The sequence below is a fragment of the Mesoplodon bidens genome (genome assembly GCF_964165515.1).
Source record: "Mesoplodon bidens genome assembly, chromosome: 8".
Taxonomy (NCBI): domain Eukaryota; kingdom Metazoa; phylum Chordata; class Mammalia; order Artiodactyla; family Ziphiidae; genus Mesoplodon; species Mesoplodon bidens.
The window spans coordinates 60,114,049-60,136,770 of record NC_138165.1 but is presented as its reverse complement, the minus strand read 5'-3'; the positions used below and the strand labels follow the sequence as shown (position 1 = coordinate 60,136,770).

The window sequence follows — 22,722 nt, the reverse complement described above, 5'->3', positions numbered from 1 at the left end:
ATAAATAGAGCAGGTAATTTTCAAAGTAAAATTTTTCTGTTCTTGATCTTCTTCTTTAAAAATTGGTACTTTGAATATAAGATCATACTACTGCCTTTCTATCAGAAAGGACGTGTGCTTTAGACTTGTTACCAAGGAAGATCAGGATTTCTGAACTACCCTAGAAGTATAGCAAAATCACATAAAGACAAGCTGACTGACATACCAGGAGCAATAAATCATGTTCCTAAGAAAATTATCTTATCAACCAGCCACAAAAATTAAAAACTCGGGCTTCCCTGGTGGCGCAGTGGTTGGGAGTCCGCCTGCCGAGGCAGGGGACACGGGTTCGTGCCCCGGTCCACGAAGATCCCACATGCCGCGGAGCGTCTGGGCCCGTGAGCCATGGCCGCTGAGCCTGCGCGTCCGGAGCCTGTGCTCCGCAACAGGAGAGGCCACAACAGTGAGAGGCCCCCATACCGCAAAAAAAAAAAAAAAAAAAAAAAATTAAAAACTCATCATTTTTCACCATAGAGAGTCATGAGAATTTTCCTTTTTCACAAGGTAGCAAAAACTATTAACACATTTATTGTTAATAACTCAGGATAGATACCTTAACATATGAGTAGTGCCAAAAGTTAAATAATTGTAACTTAAGTTCCACATGTTAAACCTATTGTATAAAATTGGGTCCATTCGCCTGTATATAACCAGTCAAAGGCTTTATAATATGCAACAGCTCTATTATGAAACCATCTTTTCCCACACATTACTAATTATATAAAGTGCAGTTTTTTAAATGGACTAAAAATAGCTATATGTTCTTTGCTTTAAAAAAGAAATCAAAGTCACAACTTAATTGTTAAATCTGAATTAAGATTAAAATCAGATCTCAGGAATCCCCCGGCAGTCCAGTGGTTAGGACTCGGCTCTTTCACTGCCGGGGGCTGGGTTCAATCCCTCGTTGGGGAGCTAAGATCCCGCAAGCCAAGTGACGCAGCCAAAAACAAAAACAAAACCAAAAGATTAAAATCAGATCTAGATCTTGATTGAGTTCCATCCACTTCAAGATTATGAAATCCAGGTTAAATTATCTAAATTCTTCCCTTATTCTAAAAAAAAGATCACGCATACACTATCCCTTTTAGATGAAAGCCTTTCTTTAACATATATTATAAGGGCATTAGTGAACTAAGTTCTGTGTGCAAGTATCTTTTCCAGCTGGTAAGCTTTGGTTGACATCTGATATGGTCAGCTGCTGTCAGTCAAGTCCCAGGAGTTTCTGAGAAGATCCAAAATAAGAAATAACTATTTGTGGACTACTTTAACGTGTCTGCCTCTAGAGATATCAAACGAATTGACTGTTCTCTTGATAGTAGAATGCCTCTTAGTGATTAAGGGTAAATGGGATTTCCAAAAGACTTTCACACTATAATCCTTTAAGAATGTAATACTGAGGTTATAATGCAGTTTAACAAAAAAATATACTCTATATGAAACTATCAGCTTCATATATTAGTTTTCAGAACCAATTTAATATATAAAAGACAGAAGCCATAAAGTTTGTTGACTCGAAGTTGACTTTTCCCCAGTATTTTCCAGTATATTAAATATAATTTAGCATATATGTCTGTGGTTTTCAGGGGCTATCTGTGTAGACAAAGTTTATTTCTAGGGACCACATTTACTATGTCCCACTTCATAGGATACAGATTGACCTGAAAAGGCTAGGTGACAAATGCACCCCACAAGCATATACCCTTAAGGACTAGGTATTAAAACAGCAAACCTAATCACCAAATGATACAGGTAGAAGAGATGAAAGTGACAGTCTCTGGGCAGAAGGACTGGGAGATAGGGAGAGGTAGGGCTAGTGGTACTGAGACCTCTGAGCACATCAGTAAATTGATGTAATTAATGGCACTGGAGTCTTTAAACCAGAGGGCAGGTATTGCTATGATACAATAAAACTAAATTGGATAAATAAATCTGTTAACCAAAACCAGTTGCTAAGCATCCATTATATGTAAACCACTGTGCTGAGGGAGTCAGGGAAGGCTCAACCATAAATTAAGATATTAAATTAGATCAGTTTTTAGTCTCATTCTAGTTCTAAAATTGATAATTCTATCTATATTAACTAATCTCTGAAAGCATTTATATATATATATAAAAAGAACAGAGATAAAAATCAATAGAAAATAGGGAGGGTGGGAGGGAGATGAAAGAGGGAGGAGATACAGAGATATATGTATATGTATAGCTGATTCACTTTGTGATACAGCAGAAACTAACACACCATTGTAAAGCAATTATACTCCAATAAAGATGTTAAAAAAATCAATAGAAAAAATGTAACATTTACTCAACTGAATTTCTTTTAAAAAATATTTATGCCTATGAAGTACTCTACTACTTAAAACTGTCCATTTTTCTGAGTCTTCTTTCATCATTATCATGGAAATAAAATTTCAATTAAATTGAGAAAAACATGCAAACAAAACTAGCCACATCACCAACTCTACCTTAGAGCTCCAGCAGGCACAACCACTACACTATCTCTGTATCCTGCCCCTTGTAAATTGAACAAAACAATGAGCTTCTATAGGAACCCTGAGCCAGACAATAATACTTTTATGGGGGAAAAAAAGCAAATTTTACTCTTTTTTTTAAAAAACCTTTTTGGTGTCAAAGTTAAAAGCTGTAACATGTTAGCGCATTTGTTTTACTTCTTCAGGATCGAATCATTTGCAAAATCACATTCTTTTATTTTAAACACTTCAATTATTTAGTTAGAAAACTTGTTGCTTAATATGCAAATCTCAAACTAGGGGAGGGAGGGAGGAAATGAAGCTCAACAAACACAACAAAATAAAGTTGCTTTACAGTGTTGACGCTGCCAGGCTTTTTGTAACTCTACTTGAAAGTAAATGTGACTTGTCTGTAGAGAGTGCTGCTTCAGCAGTTCAAAATGAATTTCAAGTCTGTGCTCCATATTTTCTCTTTTATAAGTTTAATGTATTCAGCAACACTGAACTGACAATTTAAATAACTACATTTTTAAACAAAGGAAGCGTTGATGTTAATGCATGAAAATGGTCCAAAGCCCTGGGAGCCCCGGTTCCCACCACTGTTTATTCTGACAACAGGATATAATTGCTTACTTACTTGGCAGCAAATTTAACCATCTGCTTGCTTGCGTGGTCTCCCACGGCTGCAAGAGCCTGGACATTAAACTGCTGCTGACGTAGGACTAAGAAGCACTGCTTCCCTGAAGAAGACAGAAAGTACGTAAGTGTATTAAGGACATGCTACTTCAGGTTTTACAAAGAAGAAAAATGGTTCTCTACTTTATAATGGGGCCCAAATTTACTATCCCCAGCAGGGACACACACATAGGTATCTGGCTTTGACAGCCAAAATTCCCATACTCAGCTGACAAGGTTTAAAGAAACCCAAGTTTCTCCTACGCTTTTAAAATGCTTGTTATGAGGACGTAGGCAAAGCATCAATTTCAAAAAACATTATCAACCAAGAAAATTATTTTGTCATTGTATGGACTTATTAAACAAATTTCAAGTAACTTCAGGTCACTTTCAACATTCATTCAATAGCTAGTATATTCTACAGGCAGAGGTACTATGCTAACCATCATAAGAGCCTTAATGATGCAACCATAAAAGTACTAATAAAGTGCTTAGTCACAAGAACATAAACATTCTATGAGGGTGGTTCATTTTATTTCCTACCAAAGTACATTTCAAAGAGCATTTAGAATAACAGACTAGCTTATTTCCTGTTCTATTTTTCTCATTTTTCCTTTATCGTCTTCCTAATTCTTCATCCTTTATAATAGTTCCACTTTTTTTTTTTTTACTCCAAGCAGTTTTTTTTTTTTTAATTTTTAAGAAATTTTTATGTTTTTGGCTGCATTGGGTCTTCGTTGCTGCGCAGGGGCTTTCTCTAGTTGCAGCAAGCGGGGGCTACTCTTCGTTGCGGTGCGCGGGCCTCTCATTGTGGTGGCTTCTCTTGTGCAGCACGGGGTCTAGGCACGCGGGCTTCAGTAGTTGTGGCACATGGGCTCAGTAGTTGTGGCTCGCGGGCTCTAGAGTGCAGGCTCAGTAGTTGTGGCACACAGGCTTAGTTGCTCCACAGCATGTGGGATCTTCCCATACCAGGGCTCGAACCCGTGTCCCCTGCACTGGCAGGCGGATTCTTAACCACTGCACCACCAGGGAAGCCCTACTCCAAGTAGTTTACTTTGTCTATAAAAGATCATTTTCTTTATGCCCTATAACCAGTTTTATTTCTACATAATACTGGGCCTCTTGACTCCCTCTCCTTTCATAAGCAAGTGTTATTCCTTATTCTTAACCTTTTGAAAAATAATATTCATAACAGATCCAGTCACTCACCATCTTTGTGATAGGTCTTTTCTCCAAAGTAGATCTTTTTTTAAAGTCTCTGATCAAGTTTTAGGAAACTACTTCCTCATAAAACAAGTTAAATCTTTTCCAGACCACTTTTTTCATCAGATTGTCTTTCAAAACGCCAAAGCTTTTGTTGTTTAAACTGAGAATTATTTTTACACTGAGAATTAGCTTTGCCTCCCCTGGTCCCACCAAAAAAACAGCAAAAACATAAGTAAACTTATAGTTAATACTTTCAACATACAGTTTTGAAATGCAAATCTGACAGCAATTGTGAGGTTAAAAAGAGGTTGCAAACAGAGTGCCAAGATAGACACAACCTATGGATTTCCGAGTCATATATGACTGACATATTTTTACCACTAAATAGATTTTATTTTCCCTTTCCTTTGGAGTATGATCCAGTCGCTAAGTAAAATCTTAAAAAAAAAAGTTACATGAACTGAACAAGTTCAAAGGGATTTTAAGATGCTGAATGGATAGAGGAATCTGCAAATGAATCAAATGACATTATCCCAAGAACTACTGAAACCACAGCCAGATATTAGCCCACTTAGAGAACAGAATGTTAGCATGAAATGGAAGGTAATGTGCATGATTTAGTAAGTACTTTAGCTGCTCTAATAGTGCAGACAGAGGAAGCACTGACCTGGCTGCACTACAAAGCAATCTTGTGATGAACTCCAGTCTACACAAAGACCTTGAGCAAGAATGGAGGGCTCTATAGTACTTATAAAGGGTGAGCACAGGAAAATATCTTTAGGTCAGCACTAAGGGGTGACATTTAGTGTAAGGGTTTGGTAAAGAGTAAAATCTTTTTAATCAAAAGACAGAGGATCATATCCTATCATTTCCTATGAAGGGGCCTATTGGAAAATATTAAACTAATTATGTCTCAGTTCTTCATCTGCAAAATGGGAGAAAATAACAGTATATTACTCATGGAGTTTTCTTGAGTTTTCATTTATAATCTTCAAGATTATATAAGTAATAAGTTTAGAGTTGTGACAGATACCCAATTAATGTTAACTGTGAATTAATGTTATTAATTAATATTAATCGTTATTACTGTTACTAATAGCACCACTGCCACTGCCACCTACTTATCTGAAGACTGATGACCATTTCTGTTTCACAGCTGGATTACTATGTCCAAAAACTATGGTGGGTGCTGGGAACACAAAGTAAATATTTGTGACACTCATGAGAGACTATAATGTGAAAATAGTGATAAAGCCATACAAAGAGTACAATCATAACTTTGTGTAAGAAGGATATTAAAATTGACTGTGTAAGAAAAAACCATCAAAATGTGAAGTTGATGGTATAGGAAGAAAAACACCAAAATGTGGCTACTAATGGATGGGGAAATCACAGGGAATTATTCTGTTCTTCGTATTTTCTGAAAATTCTACAATAACCGTGTACTACTTTCCGAATCAGAAAAACTATTTTTTAAGAGAACAATACAATCAAAGAGGTAGGTACAAAAGAAACGTAAGGGTTGAAAGAAAATCGCAGCCATGTTCCAGATTCAACACAAGCAGTAAGTAGAACCTGGGAAGTTCAAGAGGCTAAACATAGAAGCAAATGCACTCCTAAGATCTGACACGCCTGCTAGGGAAAAGAAATCATGAAATCAATGGTTATGGGTAAAGTTAAGAATGTTCACTGTTCTCTTTTAATGTTTAATGTGTTTATTATATGTAATTCTAAAAATTAAACCTTATTTTTTTAAAAAGCCAATAGATGGGAGGAAAAGGGTGGAGAGGTGAGACCGATACCATCAGCATATTATATTATAAACCTACAGTAAGTAAAAATGTACAGAAACAGCCAGATTAATGCAGCATAAGAAAGAAGTGAGAACAGACCCTATTAAAGCAAAGAGGTTCTAATTCTAGATGGAATTCAGGAGATAAACTAAAAAACTGAGTAAAAACTAGAACTGAATATCAAACTGTACAATAGAAAAGGGGAGGACTTTCTAAGTTTCAAAATTATAGAACAGCTGTAGAGCAAAAAAAACACTCTGGGAAAAATAATTGCTGAATGACACATAACCTATACGAGTTAATATCTTTAATACATAAAGATCTTAAAGATGTATGAGTAAAGAACACTGAGATCCCAATAGATAAATGGGTAATGGACTAGAACAAATACTCTGAAAGAAAAAGAAAAAAACCTACTAAGTAAACATAAGGAGAAAAATATTACTGGAAACGAAAGTAATGCAAGTTGAATCAAACAATGATGATGACACATTATACCGCTCATACTAGTAAAGATTTAAAAATATACAATATCATACAATGCTTGGGAGAATTAAGTGAAAACCGTTCCTTCATAACTTATTGATAACAAGGTAAACTTGTACAATGCTTTCAGAGATCAATTTGGCAGTGGGCATTAAAAATGGGCTTAAAATGTTCTCTGATTCAAGAAATACATTTCTTAGAATATATGTTAAGGAAATTAAGTATGGAAAGTCTTAGTGACAAAGATGTTCATAGAAGCACTATTTAAATAAAAGAACTGAGGTTCTATTATCACACCTTATTTATGTAGTCTTCACTACTGCAACAGATCTACATGTGACTCTAATGCTATGGTCCCAAGTTTTCCGTGTTCAAAGCACTTCTAAATACTAGAACCTTGCGATTTCCCTGGTGGCACAGTGATTAAGAATCTGCCTGCCAATGCAGGGGACATGGGTTCGAGCCCTGGTCCGGCAAGACGCCGTGGAGCAACTTAAGCCCGTATGCCACAACTACTGAGCCTGTGCTCTAGATAGAGCCAGTGCTCCGCAACAAGAGAAGCCACCGCAGTGAGTAGCCCCCGCTCACCACAACTAGAGAAAGCCTGTGCGCAGCAATGAAGATCCAACGCAGCCAAAAATAAATAAATTTATTAAGAATAAATAAATAAATACTAGAACCTCGATGGTACACTCAGGAAGATTTTTAAAAGACTTAAAAAATCAGTACTGGTTTCCTGGTAAACAGAGCTGTCCACTCAGACTACCTCTATCAAGTATTTTTGACACCAAGTTCTTGAAAGGTGTTAGTGAACAAAATTGTTCTTTCTTTGTCTCTGGTCGGTGATACAGTGCAATACATGATCTGCTTGGTTCAATGTCTTGCAAGGCATTTTCTTACAGACATTGGTGAGAGATAACAAGGGGCAATATGTATGTATGTGTGTGTGTGTGTGAGATCCCTTTTATGTAAATTTAAAAAACAAACGATATGCTCGTATTTGTAAATGCACTTTTTTCCTGAAAGAATACACAAGAAACAACAGTGGCTATTTTGGGGGGAAACAGATTGTGATCTGACAGAGGAGCTAGATTTGTGAGACTTCTCTTTGTCCTCTTTTTTTTTAAATTAAAGCATAGTGGATTTACAATACTGTATTAATTTCAGGTGTACAGCAAACTGATTCAGTTAAATGTATATATTTTCAGATTATTTTCCATTATAGGTTATATACAAGATATTGACTATTGTTTCCTGTGTTATACAGTAAATTCTTGTTGTTTATCTATTTTACATATAGTAGTGTGTATCTGTTAATCCCATGCTCCTAATTTATCCTTCCTCTCATTTCCCCTTTGGTAACTGTTAAGTTTGTTTTCTATGTCTGTGAGTCTGTTTCTGTTTTGTAAATAAATTCATTTGTATTATTTTTTAGATTCCACATATAAGTGATATATTTGTCTTTCTCTGTCTAACTTCACTTAGTATGATAACCTCTAGGCCCATCCATGTTGCTGCAAATGGCAATACTTTATTCTTTTTTATAGCCGAGTACTATTTCATTGTGTGCGTGTGTGTGTGTGTGTGTATGTACTGATATATATATATATATATATATATATATATATATATATGTATGGCACATCTTCTTTATCCATTCATCTGTTGATGGACATTTACGTTGCTTCCATGTCTTGGTTACTGTAAACAGTGCTGCTATGAACACTGGGGTGCATGTATCTTTACGAATTAATTTTTGTCTTTTCTGGATATATGCCCAGGAGTGGGATTGCTGGATCATATTGTAGCTCTATTTTTCATTTTATATCTTTCTATACTATAGGAAGTTAATTTTTACTATAGCCATATATTGTTTTTTATTCTAAGAAGCAATTATGTAATTTCTCAGTTTAGCAAAGAGTTCTCACTGCTTAAGTTAGTAAAGGAACTTTATAAGACACATTAATCAACTGCTACATATTATTCATCTTTCTTCATGGAACTCCCCAATCAGGAGAGAGTTTAGAGAAAAGAAATGATACTCAGTGTTCAAAACAGCTGAATGAATTCACTGCTTTTAGGTATTTTAAATTTAAATCCTTAGCAGTTAAAAATTTGTGTTGCATTTTGAGTCAGGTTTTTATAGAGGCAGTTTACTTCTTAAATTTACGCAAGAGGTCTCTTTTATAAAAATGTAAAGTTGGAAACCTTCCTTTACAGCACCAGGTGCAATCTTTATTTCTAAGCTGAAGAACAAACATGGTAGGTTGCCAGGACAGAAAAGTTTAATCTCATCTCCATTTTGGTGATGGCTCAGTAAGGAAGTAAGCCTTGGTGGGAGAACTAGTTATCAAAGATGTGAGGCAATCTTATGTTTTCCTCTCTTCCTACTACTGTCTTTTAGCTTGCCAAGCTCCTGAATTTATTATTTAGATAATGTACCTTCACTTCCTAATAACCAAGATTAACATTTTCCTTCATCGCTTATGTTAATCCGTTATGGAATAAACAGCACAGACCTAAATGTTTTAAAGTAGTTTCCATTTGTTATTTTCCCTGAAATATTCTTGTATGGCTATAAGTTGATGTCCTGACCTTTGGTATTAAAAATCCTAAACTATCTGACTACCTAAATAAAGTAGCTATTTTGGAAGTATATGTTAACTTTTTAGGAAGAATAATATTGAAATAGAATTATCTTGTGCCAATGACTTCCATGTAGTATGTATAAGATTTGAAAGGAACCGTAGATATTTCAATTACTTTTTCAATATGCTCATAAGCTTTCACAATTGAAAGAAACTAGTGTTAAGTGTATCATTAAGAGTTAAAAATTTCTCCTTGTTCCTATATAAAACTCTTGATTTTAGGGGTGTGAAGCATAAACCTATTGTAAGAAATCTGATTTTTTTTTTTTTTTTTTTTTTTTGCTTTACGCGGGCCCCTCACTGTTGTGGCCTCTCCCGTTGCGGAGCACAGGCTCTGGACGCACAGGCTCAGCGGCCATGGCTCACGGGCCCAGACGCTCCGCGGCATGTGGGATCTTCCCGGATCGGGGCACGAACCCGTGTCCCCTGCATCGGCAGGTGGACTCTCAACCACTGCGCCACCAGGGAAGCCCAGAAATCTGATTTTTAATCTTTAAAAATGTGTAAAACACTGCCCTTAATTTGAGGAGAAATATACAGATATTTGTTATATAAACAGACTACTAGGTTTTGGTTTTTTTGCTTAACAGGATTCTAGTTGTCATACTTCTGACACTATGATTTTGACACTTTCATTTCCTTATTCATGGTTTTTTCAGAACTTTGCTTTACTTGAAACTGCCAACATAGGTTGCCTGTCCAAGTCCAATTTTAATGTGATACTACTTCTGGAGTTAGAACACATGAATGATTCCAAATAAACCATATTTATTGGTATAATTTTTTCCATGTAAGGAAGAAGGGAGTAGCAGCAATCAGGGTTCTGCAAATTCAAAGATTTTATTCATTTTTTCAGATAATCTTCTTTGGCAGAAATAAAAAACATTGACAATCATTACTGGCAAGAATGTGGAGAAAGTGGTACTGTCACATACTTGTGGGAGTATCACTGAGTATAGCTTTTTTGGAGGGTAATCTGGTATTGGAAAATTTTAATATGCGTATGTCCACCCTTCAACCCAGCAATTTCACTTCTAGATATCTATCCTAGAGAAATACTGCCTTATGTAGATCTATAACTAATATCATGGAAGTTATCTCCAAGAAACACTGTTAATTGAAAATAAAGAAAGTTGCAGAACAACATGTAAAAATACAGTATCATCTACATAAAATAAGACGAAACACACACAAAACAAAAAACCTGTATGTATTTGTGTGTGTGTGTGTGCACGTATGTGCATTAAAAAGAAAGATTTTTGCGAAGACAATGAACAAATTATTAAGAATTAATAGAAAAGGCTGGGGCAAAAGATAGGCAGTAGAGAAGAAAAAGGAATATAATTTCTGTACTCTTTGAAAAATTCATGTGAAAATACTTTGTATTACTTGGGTAACTTACAACTTAAACACACATACACATACATACAAACTTAAAAACAAAGTAGGATTTTCCAAGTAAAAATTATGAAAACCAGACTAATGCAAAATTCCAAAAAAACATATTATTGAAACTTAGCTAAAAGAATACTACCCATACCTTTACAAAATTCAGTTTATTCCAAGAATCCAAAAATGGTTCAACGTTAAGAAACTCTTAATAGTAGTGATCCTGAGAGTAAGATATATATGTATAAAATGTTGGAATTTAAAAAATAATGGGCCTGTATTAATTCTATAATAAATATTTTAAAACACAAAGTAAGAAATGCTGTACCACAGAATGTATTAAATACTACAGAAGCACTTAACTCTGCTAGGGAGACAGAAGGTGTCCTAAAAAGCTTCTGAATTCTTTTCATATTCCACCAGTTACTATGAGAATTTGGGCAAGGAGCTTTATCATTCTGAGCCTTAGTCTCCTCATTTATAAAGTGGAATAACAGTGCCTATTCTGCCTACTTCACAAATTTGTAGGGATGATCAAGTGTGAAAAACTGCGTGAAAAGTATAAAGTTATAAACCAATATAAGTGTCACTAATACTTTCAGACAATTTGGAACACTAGGCTAGGACAATTTTCCATAAGGAACTGAGGTTTGTCTAAACTCCCCTAATATTTCTTCTTTGTTGTTAATGCTAAATTCTTAGTACTGTCCAGGAGAACTTTCTACAATGATAAAAGTATTTTGTGGGCTTCCCTGGTGGCGCAGTGGTTGAGGGTCTGCCTGCTGATGCAGGGGACACAGGTTCGTGCCCCGGTCCAGGAGGATCCCACATGCCACGGAGCGGCTGGGCCCGTGAGGCATGGCTGCTGAGCCTGCTCGTCCGGAGCCTGTGCTTCGCAACGGGAGAGGCCACAGCAGTGAGAGGCCCGCATACGGCAAAAAAAAAAAACTTTTGTATTTGTCCCGTCTGTCCAATACGGGAGCCACTAGCACTCAAAATACAGCTGGTGACTGAGCTATAGAATTTTAATTTTAATTTAAATAGCTAAATGTAGCCAGTGAGTACTAGACAACCCAGTCTTAGCCTTATCTTTCTTCTACCTCTCTCCCTATCTAAATATTACAAATGTAAGAATATTAACAAATGAAAAACTTCTCAAGAACACTCTTTACTTCAAAAAATTAAACTTTTGAGAGGTGCTAGAAAAGTACCTCAGAGTCTTAGATTTCATCTGAGTTTTAAGGCTAAATTGTTTTTAAGGATGTCTTATAAGAACCTAAAATTAACTAACCATGGACTAATACTTTACAGTGATTTAAGAAGGAAAACAGGTGTTTTTGTTTTGTTTTTAAGGACTTACTTTGATCTGTGAGAAATTTGCAAAACAAAAAATTCAGTGATTACCAAAAAAGCTGTAATCATTTAACCAGTCTTACCTTTAGCTCTGCTTGTATGAACCCTTGCGCGCACCCAAACAACTTCATCAGCTCTTCGTACTGTCAAGTCACTAATTCGAACCAAAACGCGACCTGCAGCAAATAAATGAAACAATCTTGTAATTCAGAATTTACAAAGAGATCAAGGTCAAAATGATTTTGATTTGATAGCTAGCACAGTACTTGGTATGATCTTAAATGATTCTCAGTATCTAGCAACACGTTTTTCTTTTGCTTTTCTTTTTAATTGGTTTATAACACTGGTTGATAACATTACGTAAGTTTCATGTTTATAACACTGTATTTCAACATCTATACACACTACAGCATGCTCACCACCACCAGTTTACTTTCCATCCATTACAATACGGTTGACCCTGTTACCCATTTCACCCTCCCCCCATGCCCCTTCCCCTCTGGTAACCACTACTCTGCTCTCTTTATCTATGTGTTTGTTGTTTGGTTTGGTTTGTTCATTTATTTATTTACTTACTTACTTTTACGTTCCAAGTATGAGTGAAATCATACAGTATTTGTCTTTCTCTGTCTGACTTATTTCACTTAGCATTATACCCTTAAGGTCCATCCATGTTGTTGCAAATGGCAAGATTTCATCTTTTTTTAATGGCTGAGTAGTACTCCATTAAATATATAGACCACATCTTTTGTATCTATTAATCTGTTGATAGGCACCTAGGTTGTTTTCATATTTTGGCTATTGTAAATAATGCTGCAGTGAACAAAAGGGTGCACGTATATTTTCAAATTAGTGTTTTCATATTGTTCGGATAAATACCCAGAAGTGGAACCGCTGGATCATATGGGAGTTCAATTCTTAATTTTCTGAGGAACCTCCATACTACTTTCCATAGTGGCTGCACCAATTTACATTCCTACTCACATTTTATGAGGGTTAACACCTTCTCTCACCTTCCATATGTAGTCTGCCTCAAGTTTTATGAATTGTACATCTTAAATATATCTCTAAAATCTATCCAATTCTCTTTTATCTTCACTGCCACCATTCCAAAGCAAAGTACTATTATATCTTGCCTAAACTATAGCAAAAGCCTTCTAACTAGCAATCCCCTGACCCCCTAATTCAGTCTACATTGGTGTCAGAGATAATTTCAAAATGCAAATCTCCTGAACACTTCAATGACTTATAAAGCCAAATACAGCCTGTGTTGAACTGCCTGTGCCTAAGTGGATGTGGTATTTTGGTTGCCTGCCATAGTGTGTAAGTCAGCTAGTCACATGGGGGAATTCTCTGCCAGGCCTGGACAGTCATTGTACCCCGTCCCCAGGACACACTGACTCATCCAGAGAAGGGCATGTTACTCAAACTGAGCTAATCAAAGTCCTTCTCTGGTACTTAATATACAGATAATGGGAATGAATCTGTCTTCCCTGGGGTCGCTGAGCTGAGATAGTGTAGGCCCAGGGCTGCAGCCACCATCTTTCCTACTACGTGAATTTGCAGGATGAGAGAATGAGGTCAACAGCCTAATGGATGCAAAGCCAAGAAGCAGAAACAGAAAGCCCCATAGATAATGCTCAAACCTCTAAATCCTATCATGCCTCATGCCATCTCACACTTTGTTTCCTACAGGTATGTGAACCAATAAATTCCCCTTCTGGCTATCGGTGAACCCCAATAATTATGCCCCCAATGCTAATAACAAAGTACTACATCTATCTAGCATTCCCCAAACAGGAAAACTGTGAAAAAATTATGATGTGAAGATAGTGATACAAGGCAATCATGATCCAGAAATGATTCTATTATTGTTCTAAATATGCAATAATTTGCATATTAAAGAAAAAATCTAAGTATTAATTTAAAATATTTTAATAGAAATGATACTACAACATCATGAATGATAAAAGATCTCTATTCTCAAGGGTTATGTTGCCTAATTGTAACCAAATTTGTCAGTATGACATGTAGTAAATCCTAGTTACTATAATATTAAAAATACCTTTATGGGGGATATTATAACGAAATCAAATTATAAATATAGTTTACCTACTTTGTCTAAATGTATTTGTAACTTGTCTCTTGAAGTAAAGATGTAACTTAGAGAGACCCTGATTTACAGGAGAAGACCATAGATCTCATTGCCAAAAGCAAAGAAATGAATGAGAAATTTTGAAGCATTAGGCATCACAAGAGGATTTCTGCAAAACTCTGTCCATTGACCTTATGAGTTAAGCCAACTTCCAAGTCTGCTGTGTAAATTCAGACAAAACAAAGTGTGAAAGAGAAAAGACAGACAAAGCAATTTTAAAAGACATCTGAAAATGCCAAGATTGAAAAAGCAAACGACTTACTAGGCAATCAAAACTCAAAACCAAACAAAACAGAATAACGTAAGTCTAAAAGAATAGACTTATAAATACGCGTCACGATTATGGTAATTTTAATAGTACTTTGGAAAAGAAAGAGTAATGGCCCTTCTTTCATGCGTCATTCCAATTAATTAGCATAGGGGTTCTCAACCTTTAACATATCCACACATACCTGAGGCGCACGTCACACTCCCACCAGTATGAGTGGCCGAGGCAAAGATCAGTGGCAGTAGGGTTTCAGTTTAAAAAACTACTACCTCCTCCACGGTTAAGTCACTGGTATTAGAATGAAAGAACGTGGAGAAATGGAAGCAGACAGGAAAGAAAACTTTGCTGAACAATGTATTATGATTTTAACAGAGGTAAAACCAAGGATAGAATTTTACTGTTATTTAATGTAATCAGATTACGTAGGTAGTTTATCCTCCTTTTGGTGGGGAGAGCTTGTAACTGGAAGACACTAAGTAGTCTGGATTTGCTAGCTAAATAGGAATAGTAATCATGGCAAAGGGTGACTGGGGCTTACGTAAGAGGCAAATGCCAATAAGATTTTTTTGCGTTAGAGATCAAGGAAGTCCAGTTCAGGAAGACAGTTAAGCCGAAAAAGAGTCTCATATGACCCTTCTTGCTTGTTCTGGCAGTGGTAGTCCTCTCCTACATTGCTTGTATCCCATTTTATACTCAATTACTTTACTTCACTATCTTTATCTTTTGAAATGGTTTATTCTTAGCAACCTATTTTGCCCTTTCACTGCACACTTTTCCAACAAAGTTGGGAAGGAAAAGTGATTTTGTGATCACGCAATAAATTAAATCCAAAAATAACAATTAAATTTGACTTGGGGTATATTATTTTCAAAGCATAAAATTCACAGGCAGACATCTAAATTAGAAGTACTTAGTGCTTCCAATGGGCCAGAGCTTAAAGGTCTGCAGTTGTACCAAAGTTTGAAAGAGATAATTTGGGGTGTCTAACAAAAGAAAAATGATTGCTAAATAGTTGAGTAGGATAACTTTGTTGAAATTGCATATATAAAATAGAAACAAAAGACAAATGTTTACAAATAGAAAACCTACAGGTCTGAGAGAAACAATTAACAAGTCAATTTCAAAGAAATATAATAAAGTCAAGGAGGAAAGTAAAGGAGGTAGCTTCACAAAGCATGCAAAAAAGGTTGCATACGATGAAGGCAGCTACTATTAACTATCTTTTATCTCCTAGGCCAGAGTCAAATCTTTTACATGACCACCTAGGAATACCTTTGTAATATACTTTACTATTTAAAATATACTAATTTAACGTATTTTCTTCCTTAACAAGATTAGGGACCCTAAATTGACAATGTCCGTGCAGGGTTATGGCATATGCTTGCCATTTAAGCTTTTCAGAACTATGCCTTCAGTTATGTCAACCTTACTTAAAACTTCATAAAGAACTTTCCTGGAATTAAAAAGAAAAAAAAACTTTTTTTATCACATAACTACTAACCTGGTTTTTCTTGTGATTGTATCATTGAAGATATTCCATATCTCTCTTTTGCATAATCCTACAAAAAAACATTTTTACATTATGACTTTTTATTTAAACACTAATAGCATAGTAAACACAGAAATACAAATAACAGAAAAAGATGAATTCATTTAAACTTTCAGGACCATTTTATCAATTCAGAGTAGCAGTTTTAAAGTGTGCAAATCTGTTATATCATTTACATATGCACTCCACAGACCCAGCTTCTGGTTAATTTGTTTTGGAGATCACCACTCCTGGATCGATATACCGTACAAAATAGCACTCTCAAATAAAATTTACACACATGTACAACATATCTTAACTACTTTCTTCAAAAAGGAGATTAAACTACTTCAAAGCAGAGTTATAAATTTCCTCTGTGAAGGTAGAAGGATGAGGTACCACAGTTTTATTAACTTCCTATTACAGGAAGAGATGTTCAAAGAGAACCAACATTTAGGGGTAAGCTTTCTGAGTACCAGATGTCCAGTTTTTAGAAATCAGAGATGCTGGATATAAGCTAACTACAACTTTCCTTTTGTAAAACATCATAAAAAAAATTCACCAGCTTCCTGTTTCTAAAAACCATCTTCATGATATCAGGTTGTAAGTGGTTCAACACGGACAGTATGACACCAAAATTCTTGTTACAGATTTTAACTCAGGAACAGGAAAAAGGAGACCTAGAGTCCAGGCTATTATTAACAAACTATACTTATTAAATTGGTAAGTGGCCTTTATTTTAATCTCACTTTATCTAGAAAATGATCTCTTAAGATCCTTCTAGCTATGAACTGACATAACTCTGCCACAATGTCTACCTTATACATAGACCTACACTATCTGCAAAGGTGGTTTATATAACTAATCAGATCAAGAATACACAAAAATGGTTTCCTTAAAATTTACAAGTTAACTTAGGATGTGGATGAAACAATTAGTTTCTGTCACGACAGCTATTTGTTGGAATCCTCTCCTTTAGATTTGGAGGATATTAGATTTTGTGTTTATACCAAAACAAACCAGACAACATGTTAAGGTGTTTAATGAACAGTTTTTTCATTTTTTTTGAGAAATAAAAAAAATACACCTTAAAGACGAAGATAACTCCAGCCCTAACAGAAATATACAGTCACACAATGTAGCAGGAGGGCAGCATAAATAGGTTACAGCACGTGAACAGAAAAAAGGGGGTCGCTTATTAGTACTGTTCATATTTCAGCACCCCTTATTCCATCTAATGTTCTTAAAACGACCTTACGCAGTTTACCACAAATTCATATTTCCTCAAAAGAAAAATAAGGAGCCAGGTAGGGATCCCAATTTCACTAAGAGCACACATAACTTGTAGAATGGTTTCAAACTTTAATTTCCGAAAAGCACTGAAGGACCACAGGGGGGTCACATCATCTCAAAGACTTCAAACGCATTCTCTGCAAACTTCCCTACCTACGTCACTTGGGTTACTTAGGGAAAGAAAGAAAATAAAAATGACAAGTGTTCTTTAAAGCTGCCACGTGGAAAATGGTCATTAAACATGCTGGCAGATCGTTTTACGAAGTACTGTCATTACTTGAAAAACATTAGGAACACGAGGGCAGAGCAAAAATCGATTCCTAGTGGACATTAAAAATTTCCGGGGAAGAGATGGATTACGAGAAGGACGTGCCTAACCCAGGGAGGTTAAATGTCACCCCGCCGCTCCTACTTCCGGGGCAGTTGGTACTTCACGGCGCCCCCCGACCTCCCAGTCCCGGGACACGCTTCCTGTAGGCCAGGTCTCCCAGGCACCCCAGTGAGAAATGCGATCCGGAGTGGGTCTGGCCACGCTGCTCGGACAAGGGCCCTGGAGGCCCGGTGAGGGCTCTGGGCGCCCGGATCCCAGGCTCGCGGCCTGCACGCAAAGTGCTGACAGGGATCCAGAGGCTAGGGCCCCGCTCACCATACTCCCTCCCTCAGCGCGGTCTGGCCCAGGGGTCTGTCCTCCCAGGCCCAAGGAAGGAGGAAACCCACTTCCGCCGCGTCCATGATCTCCCGCGGCTTCTCCTGACTCTTGCGGCAGGCGCTGGCGCTGGGCATCTGGGCAACTGGACTACGCAGCGAACGCCGCCCTCCCTCGCAGGCTTCCGTAGGGCAGGCCAAAGGGGATTCTCCCTCCCGTAGAGTCAGAACCCTCCCTGCCCTCCTGTTACGGCACACGTACTCGGACTCCGCCTGGAGGGGCGGCTCCGGAAAGATCGCGAGAACCGCAGTTCTCTCGAGATCCCGGAGTGCTGTAAAGCGGACGGCTGCGCGCCGACGTCTCTCTTCTTTCCCCGCCCCTACGGGTGTTTGCCTGGAGTTAGACGGAATCCCCGGGAATTATAGTCTCGCGGGATTGACTCTGAGGGAACGGGTCCCAGCGTACCAGTAGGCGCGCCCTTGTACGCCTTCACTCTTCAGCCCTGTCACACCTGTGAGGTCTACTGTGTTGTCTCTCAGCCCTATTATTTACTCCTCCCCGCTTTAAGAGCGGCTTGTTCACTCAAACATCCACCCATGCTCAGAACTCGACTTTTCCTCCCTTGAACTTCTCCGCCTTCAAGACTCCCCAGTGACAGTGTAGCTGCCTGGACTCATGGCAGACCTCTTCGCAAAAAGCTGCTATGTACCGGGACATAGGAGTGCTGAGTTATAGGCAGTTGGCTTGCTAAGGTAGGTTTGGGTACTGGTACCCAAGTGATAGTGAGGTGTAAACACAATGGCGGAAACCCACACGTAATTGCTCTGATTGCCTGGACCTGTTGCACTGTTAGAGGCGATGCAAAATGTTGGTTGTCCAATGGATGAATCTCCCCAAGTTAGGCTTTAAAAAAAAATAGCCATCCATGAGCCTCTTATTGCAACTGAAAGTAATTTGGGGGCTTGGTTAAATACTATTTCCTCTGCTATACTTCTTTGCACTTTGTCAAGTTTTAACTATACTAGTAGTCTTAGCCTGGCACAAAGTGGCACAGTTTATACTTGTTCAGGAGTGCAGATAGACCCTAGTGCAAATGAAAGGGCTCTGGAGGCTACTGCATTCAGGTCCTGGGATACAATAGTGAGAAGACAGGCATGGTCCCTGCACTCGTGTAGCTTATCATCTAATTGCAGGTATGAAGTAGAGGTACCAAGTGTTATGAAAGTTTCTTTTAGGGCATTCACCTCAGGCTTCTCTGAGGAAGTGATACTTCATCTAAACTCTAAAGTAGGAGTAGGGGTCAGCCAAATGAAGAGGGGCCTAAAGAATATTTAAGCCAGAGGGAGTTAGGGAGAGAAAGGCCATGGCTCAGTTTTGGATGTAGTGCATATGAGATGCCCTTGAGACCTTCAAGGGGAGAATATCCAGGTGACCTCTGGCTTTGTGGGATCTGGAGCATAGAAGAGAGGTCTGGGTTCCAGATAAAGATGGGCAAGACACTGGCGGGTAGGTGGTAGTTGAAGCCCTGGACTAGGAAAGAGAATGTTCTAAGAAGAGAGTGTTAACATTGTCAACTGCTGCCTAGACCTCAAGTAGGATGATGACTGAAAAATAGTTGTTGGATTTAGCAACACAGAGGTCATTGGTGTTCTTAGTAAACACTTCATGGTGAAGTGATGGGGTCAGAATGTGATGAAAAGTGAGTGAACGTGAAGAAATAAAAGTAAAAGGATTATAGCAAACCTTTATATAGTGCTTACTGTGTGCCAAGCACTGTTGTCGGTGTTTCACATATATCAATACTAACTCATTTAATGCTTACACCAGAGAGATGATATTATAATCTTTTTGCATATGGGGAAATTGAGGCAGAGGGAGGTGAAGTAACTTGCCCATGGTCGCAGAGCCATTAAATGATGTGTTTCAAATCAAGTAGCGTGGTGCAGGATCCATGTTCTTAACCACTATACCTCACTGCTTTTCCTCTCTTCAGGAGATAATGAGAAGATTGGATGAGAGGGGAAGGAAAAATATAGGTTGTAGCTAATGGGGAATAAGTCAAGTGAAGCTTTTTGAAAGAGAAGACGAGTGCGTTTAAAAACTAATGGTGGGGGGGGGCCTCCCTGGTGGCGCAGTGGTTGAGAGTCCGCCTGGGGATGCAGGGGACACGGGTTCGTACCCGGTCTGGGAAGATCCCACATGCCGCAGAGCGGCTGGGCCCGTGAGCCATGGCCACTGAGCCTGCGCGTCCGGAGCCTGTGCTCCGCAAGGGGAGAGGCCACAACGGTGAGAGGCCCGCGTACCGCAAAAAACAAACAAACAAACAAAAAAAACTAATGGGGGGACTTCCCTGGAGCTCCAGTGGTTAAGACCTCTCCTTCCAATGCAGGGGGTGCGGGTTCAATCCCTGGTCAGGGAGCTAGGATCCCAGATGCCTCGGGGCCAAAACAAAAAACAAAACGTAAAACAGAAGCAATATCGTAACAAATTCAATAAAGACTTTAAAAATGGTCCACATCAAAAAAAAAATCTTAAACAAAAAGGTAATGGGAAGGATTCATGAAAAAGTAGACGAATATGCGAGAGAGAAGGATTGAGAGATGGTGTACTTTTTTTTTTATTTTATAAGGGAGAGATAGGATTCAAAACGTAGGAGGTGGGACAAGGGGAGGAGGGACGCTTCCTCTATCACAACTGGAGGTGAGGATAGGATATTGTAGATACTTGTTTTTAGGAAAATGAGAGAACTCCCATGTGATGACTTTTGTTTTCCCTGGAGGAGGCTAAGTTATGAATGTTGGGGTTAGGGGTTCGAGGGGAGGGAGAAAAGGGAGATTGGTGATTTGAGGAGAATGGGAAAAGTTAGAATCGTCCTGGAGGTTGTTTGGTATTTGGTATTATTTCTGGGCATTGTAAGGACCCATTTAGGAAAAATCCATGAACTGGTAATGGAACTGAGACTTCTGCATTAGCACATGGCTGGCATGGTACAGTCACAAAGAGGCAGACAGTTACTTCAGTCAGTGTGGGGATTTTGGTGCTGGCACTGCTCAGCAGAAGGGAGCCCAGAAGAGATCTGCCCCGAGTAGCCATACAAATGCCATTCATATCCCAGGCAAATGAGAAGGAAATTTTTACCTGTAGGTTTTTGAAAGACCAACATTGGGCATATCATTTATTCTTAAATCAGGATGGAGGAAAGGACAGAGATGCAAATAGTTGAATGTGGCTATGCAGATAGATAGGTGGCCCTGAAATTTGAGGAGTGAAGTTTAAAGAAGAGGAGTAAATTTTATTCCCCTTTTAATTGGTCAACGATTATTTATAAGCATGTACTTTGTGCCAACCATTGTGCCAGGTTCTGGCAATAAAAAGATAAATTAGGATCCTGGTTCTCAATAATACATATTCCACTTAGTAAGACAGTGTGTAATGAATGATAAAGAAATGTGAAAATCGTTGTAATATTGGTAAGTATGTGCATTCCCAGAAAGAGCCCGAAGACTCACTTTGAGTGGGCCAGTTAAGGGCACATGTCCACTACTGACCTAATCCTTATGGTCAGGGAAATAGAAGGTTCTGATTGGTTTAGCCTAGGTAGAATTTCCCCTGGAGCTTGGGACAGAGTTAGCTTTACTGGAATCATGTGGAAACCACTGTCAGAAGCTATGGGACAGGGAAATGGATCCTGGAAAGGCAACTACAAATGTCCACTGCAAAGGCCAAGAAGATCTGGGCTTTGGGCAGATAAGCAGATTCTAAGGGCAAGCCTCCTCTTATCTGGTCAGGATTGCTTGGACATGCTGTGTTAGTTACTAACAGACTGATGCCCAAATCTCAGCAACTTAAAACAAAACCTATTTATTGCTCATGTTATGTCTGTAGTAGGTTAGCAAAGGGGCTGTGCTCCTGTAGTCACTTAGGGATCTAGGTTGATAGATGCTCCGTCTTGACACATGCTTCCGTGATCACAGAGGCAGGTAAAAGAGAACCTAGCTCTTAAAGTGTCTGCCTGAAGGTGACATATTTCACATTCTACTCCTATTTCATTGGCCACACAAGTCCCATGGCCATTCTTGAGTTCAACAGGGCAGGATAATTTACTCATTCCTCAGGGAGCAGCGCTGAATCTTTGTGATCAAGGAAACATTCTATCATACTCATGAGATTCCAACATAGAAGGAGGTCTATGAAGCTGTTCCATCTTGGGATTTTTTTTTAAAGCTTTTATTCCCTCAATTAGGTATAGTCCTAATATATGAACTGATGGTCAGAAATTTGAGTAAAAATCCCATATAGTGTCCCTTAGCTAGGGTAGGAATCTTAACTTTCTATCTTTCCATTGCCTGTGAAGCCTCTACTGTGAACTTCTTCCTTACTTTGATCCCCTTACCTTGATAGATTATTCTTATTTAGGACCTAGCCCTGGGGCAATACTCTTGCTTCTGACTCTCCTTCCTGACGGTGATGGGAGCGAAAAATTTGCCAGATCAGTGGCCACATACCATGAGGTCTTGTGAATCTGCTCTAGTGAAGATACAACTGCAACTAAAGCTACGACTTGGTTGAATTTGCAGTAGTCAACTGTCAACCTCCTGGATTGGTCTGCTTTTTGCCAGAGCCAGACTGGTGAAAACAGGAATATGATGGGGACTGTCAGCTATCAGGTCTTCAAGGGTTGCACTCAGAGACTGCCATTCCCCCTGGGGATGTGATACTCTTTATGATTGACTGTCCTAGCTGGGGACAGGGGAAGCAGACTGAAGAGTTTT

At 38.3% G+C, this 22,722-nt stretch overlaps 1 protein-coding gene across 1 annotated transcript in view; it reads right to left on the bottom strand.

Moving 5' to 3' along the window:
* DARS1 (aspartyl-tRNA synthetase 1) overlaps positions 1-18,266 on the bottom strand; it is a 67,915-nt gene extending 49,649 nt beyond the window's left edge. Inside the window, exons 1-4 of the mRNA XM_081242310.1 lie at positions 18,022-18,266; positions 15,985-16,042; positions 12,144-12,236; positions 3,148-3,250 (exon numbers count right to left, since the gene is read on the bottom strand). Coding sequence (XP_081098436.1) covers positions 3,148-3,250; positions 12,144-12,236; positions 15,985-16,042; positions 18,022-18,087 — 320 coding nt within the window. The 5' untranslated portion in view covers positions 18,088-18,266. The remainder of the gene's footprint in view (positions 1-3,147; positions 3,251-12,143; positions 12,237-15,984; positions 16,043-18,021) is intronic.
* Between the last annotated feature and the right edge of the window lie 4,456 nt (positions 18,267-22,722).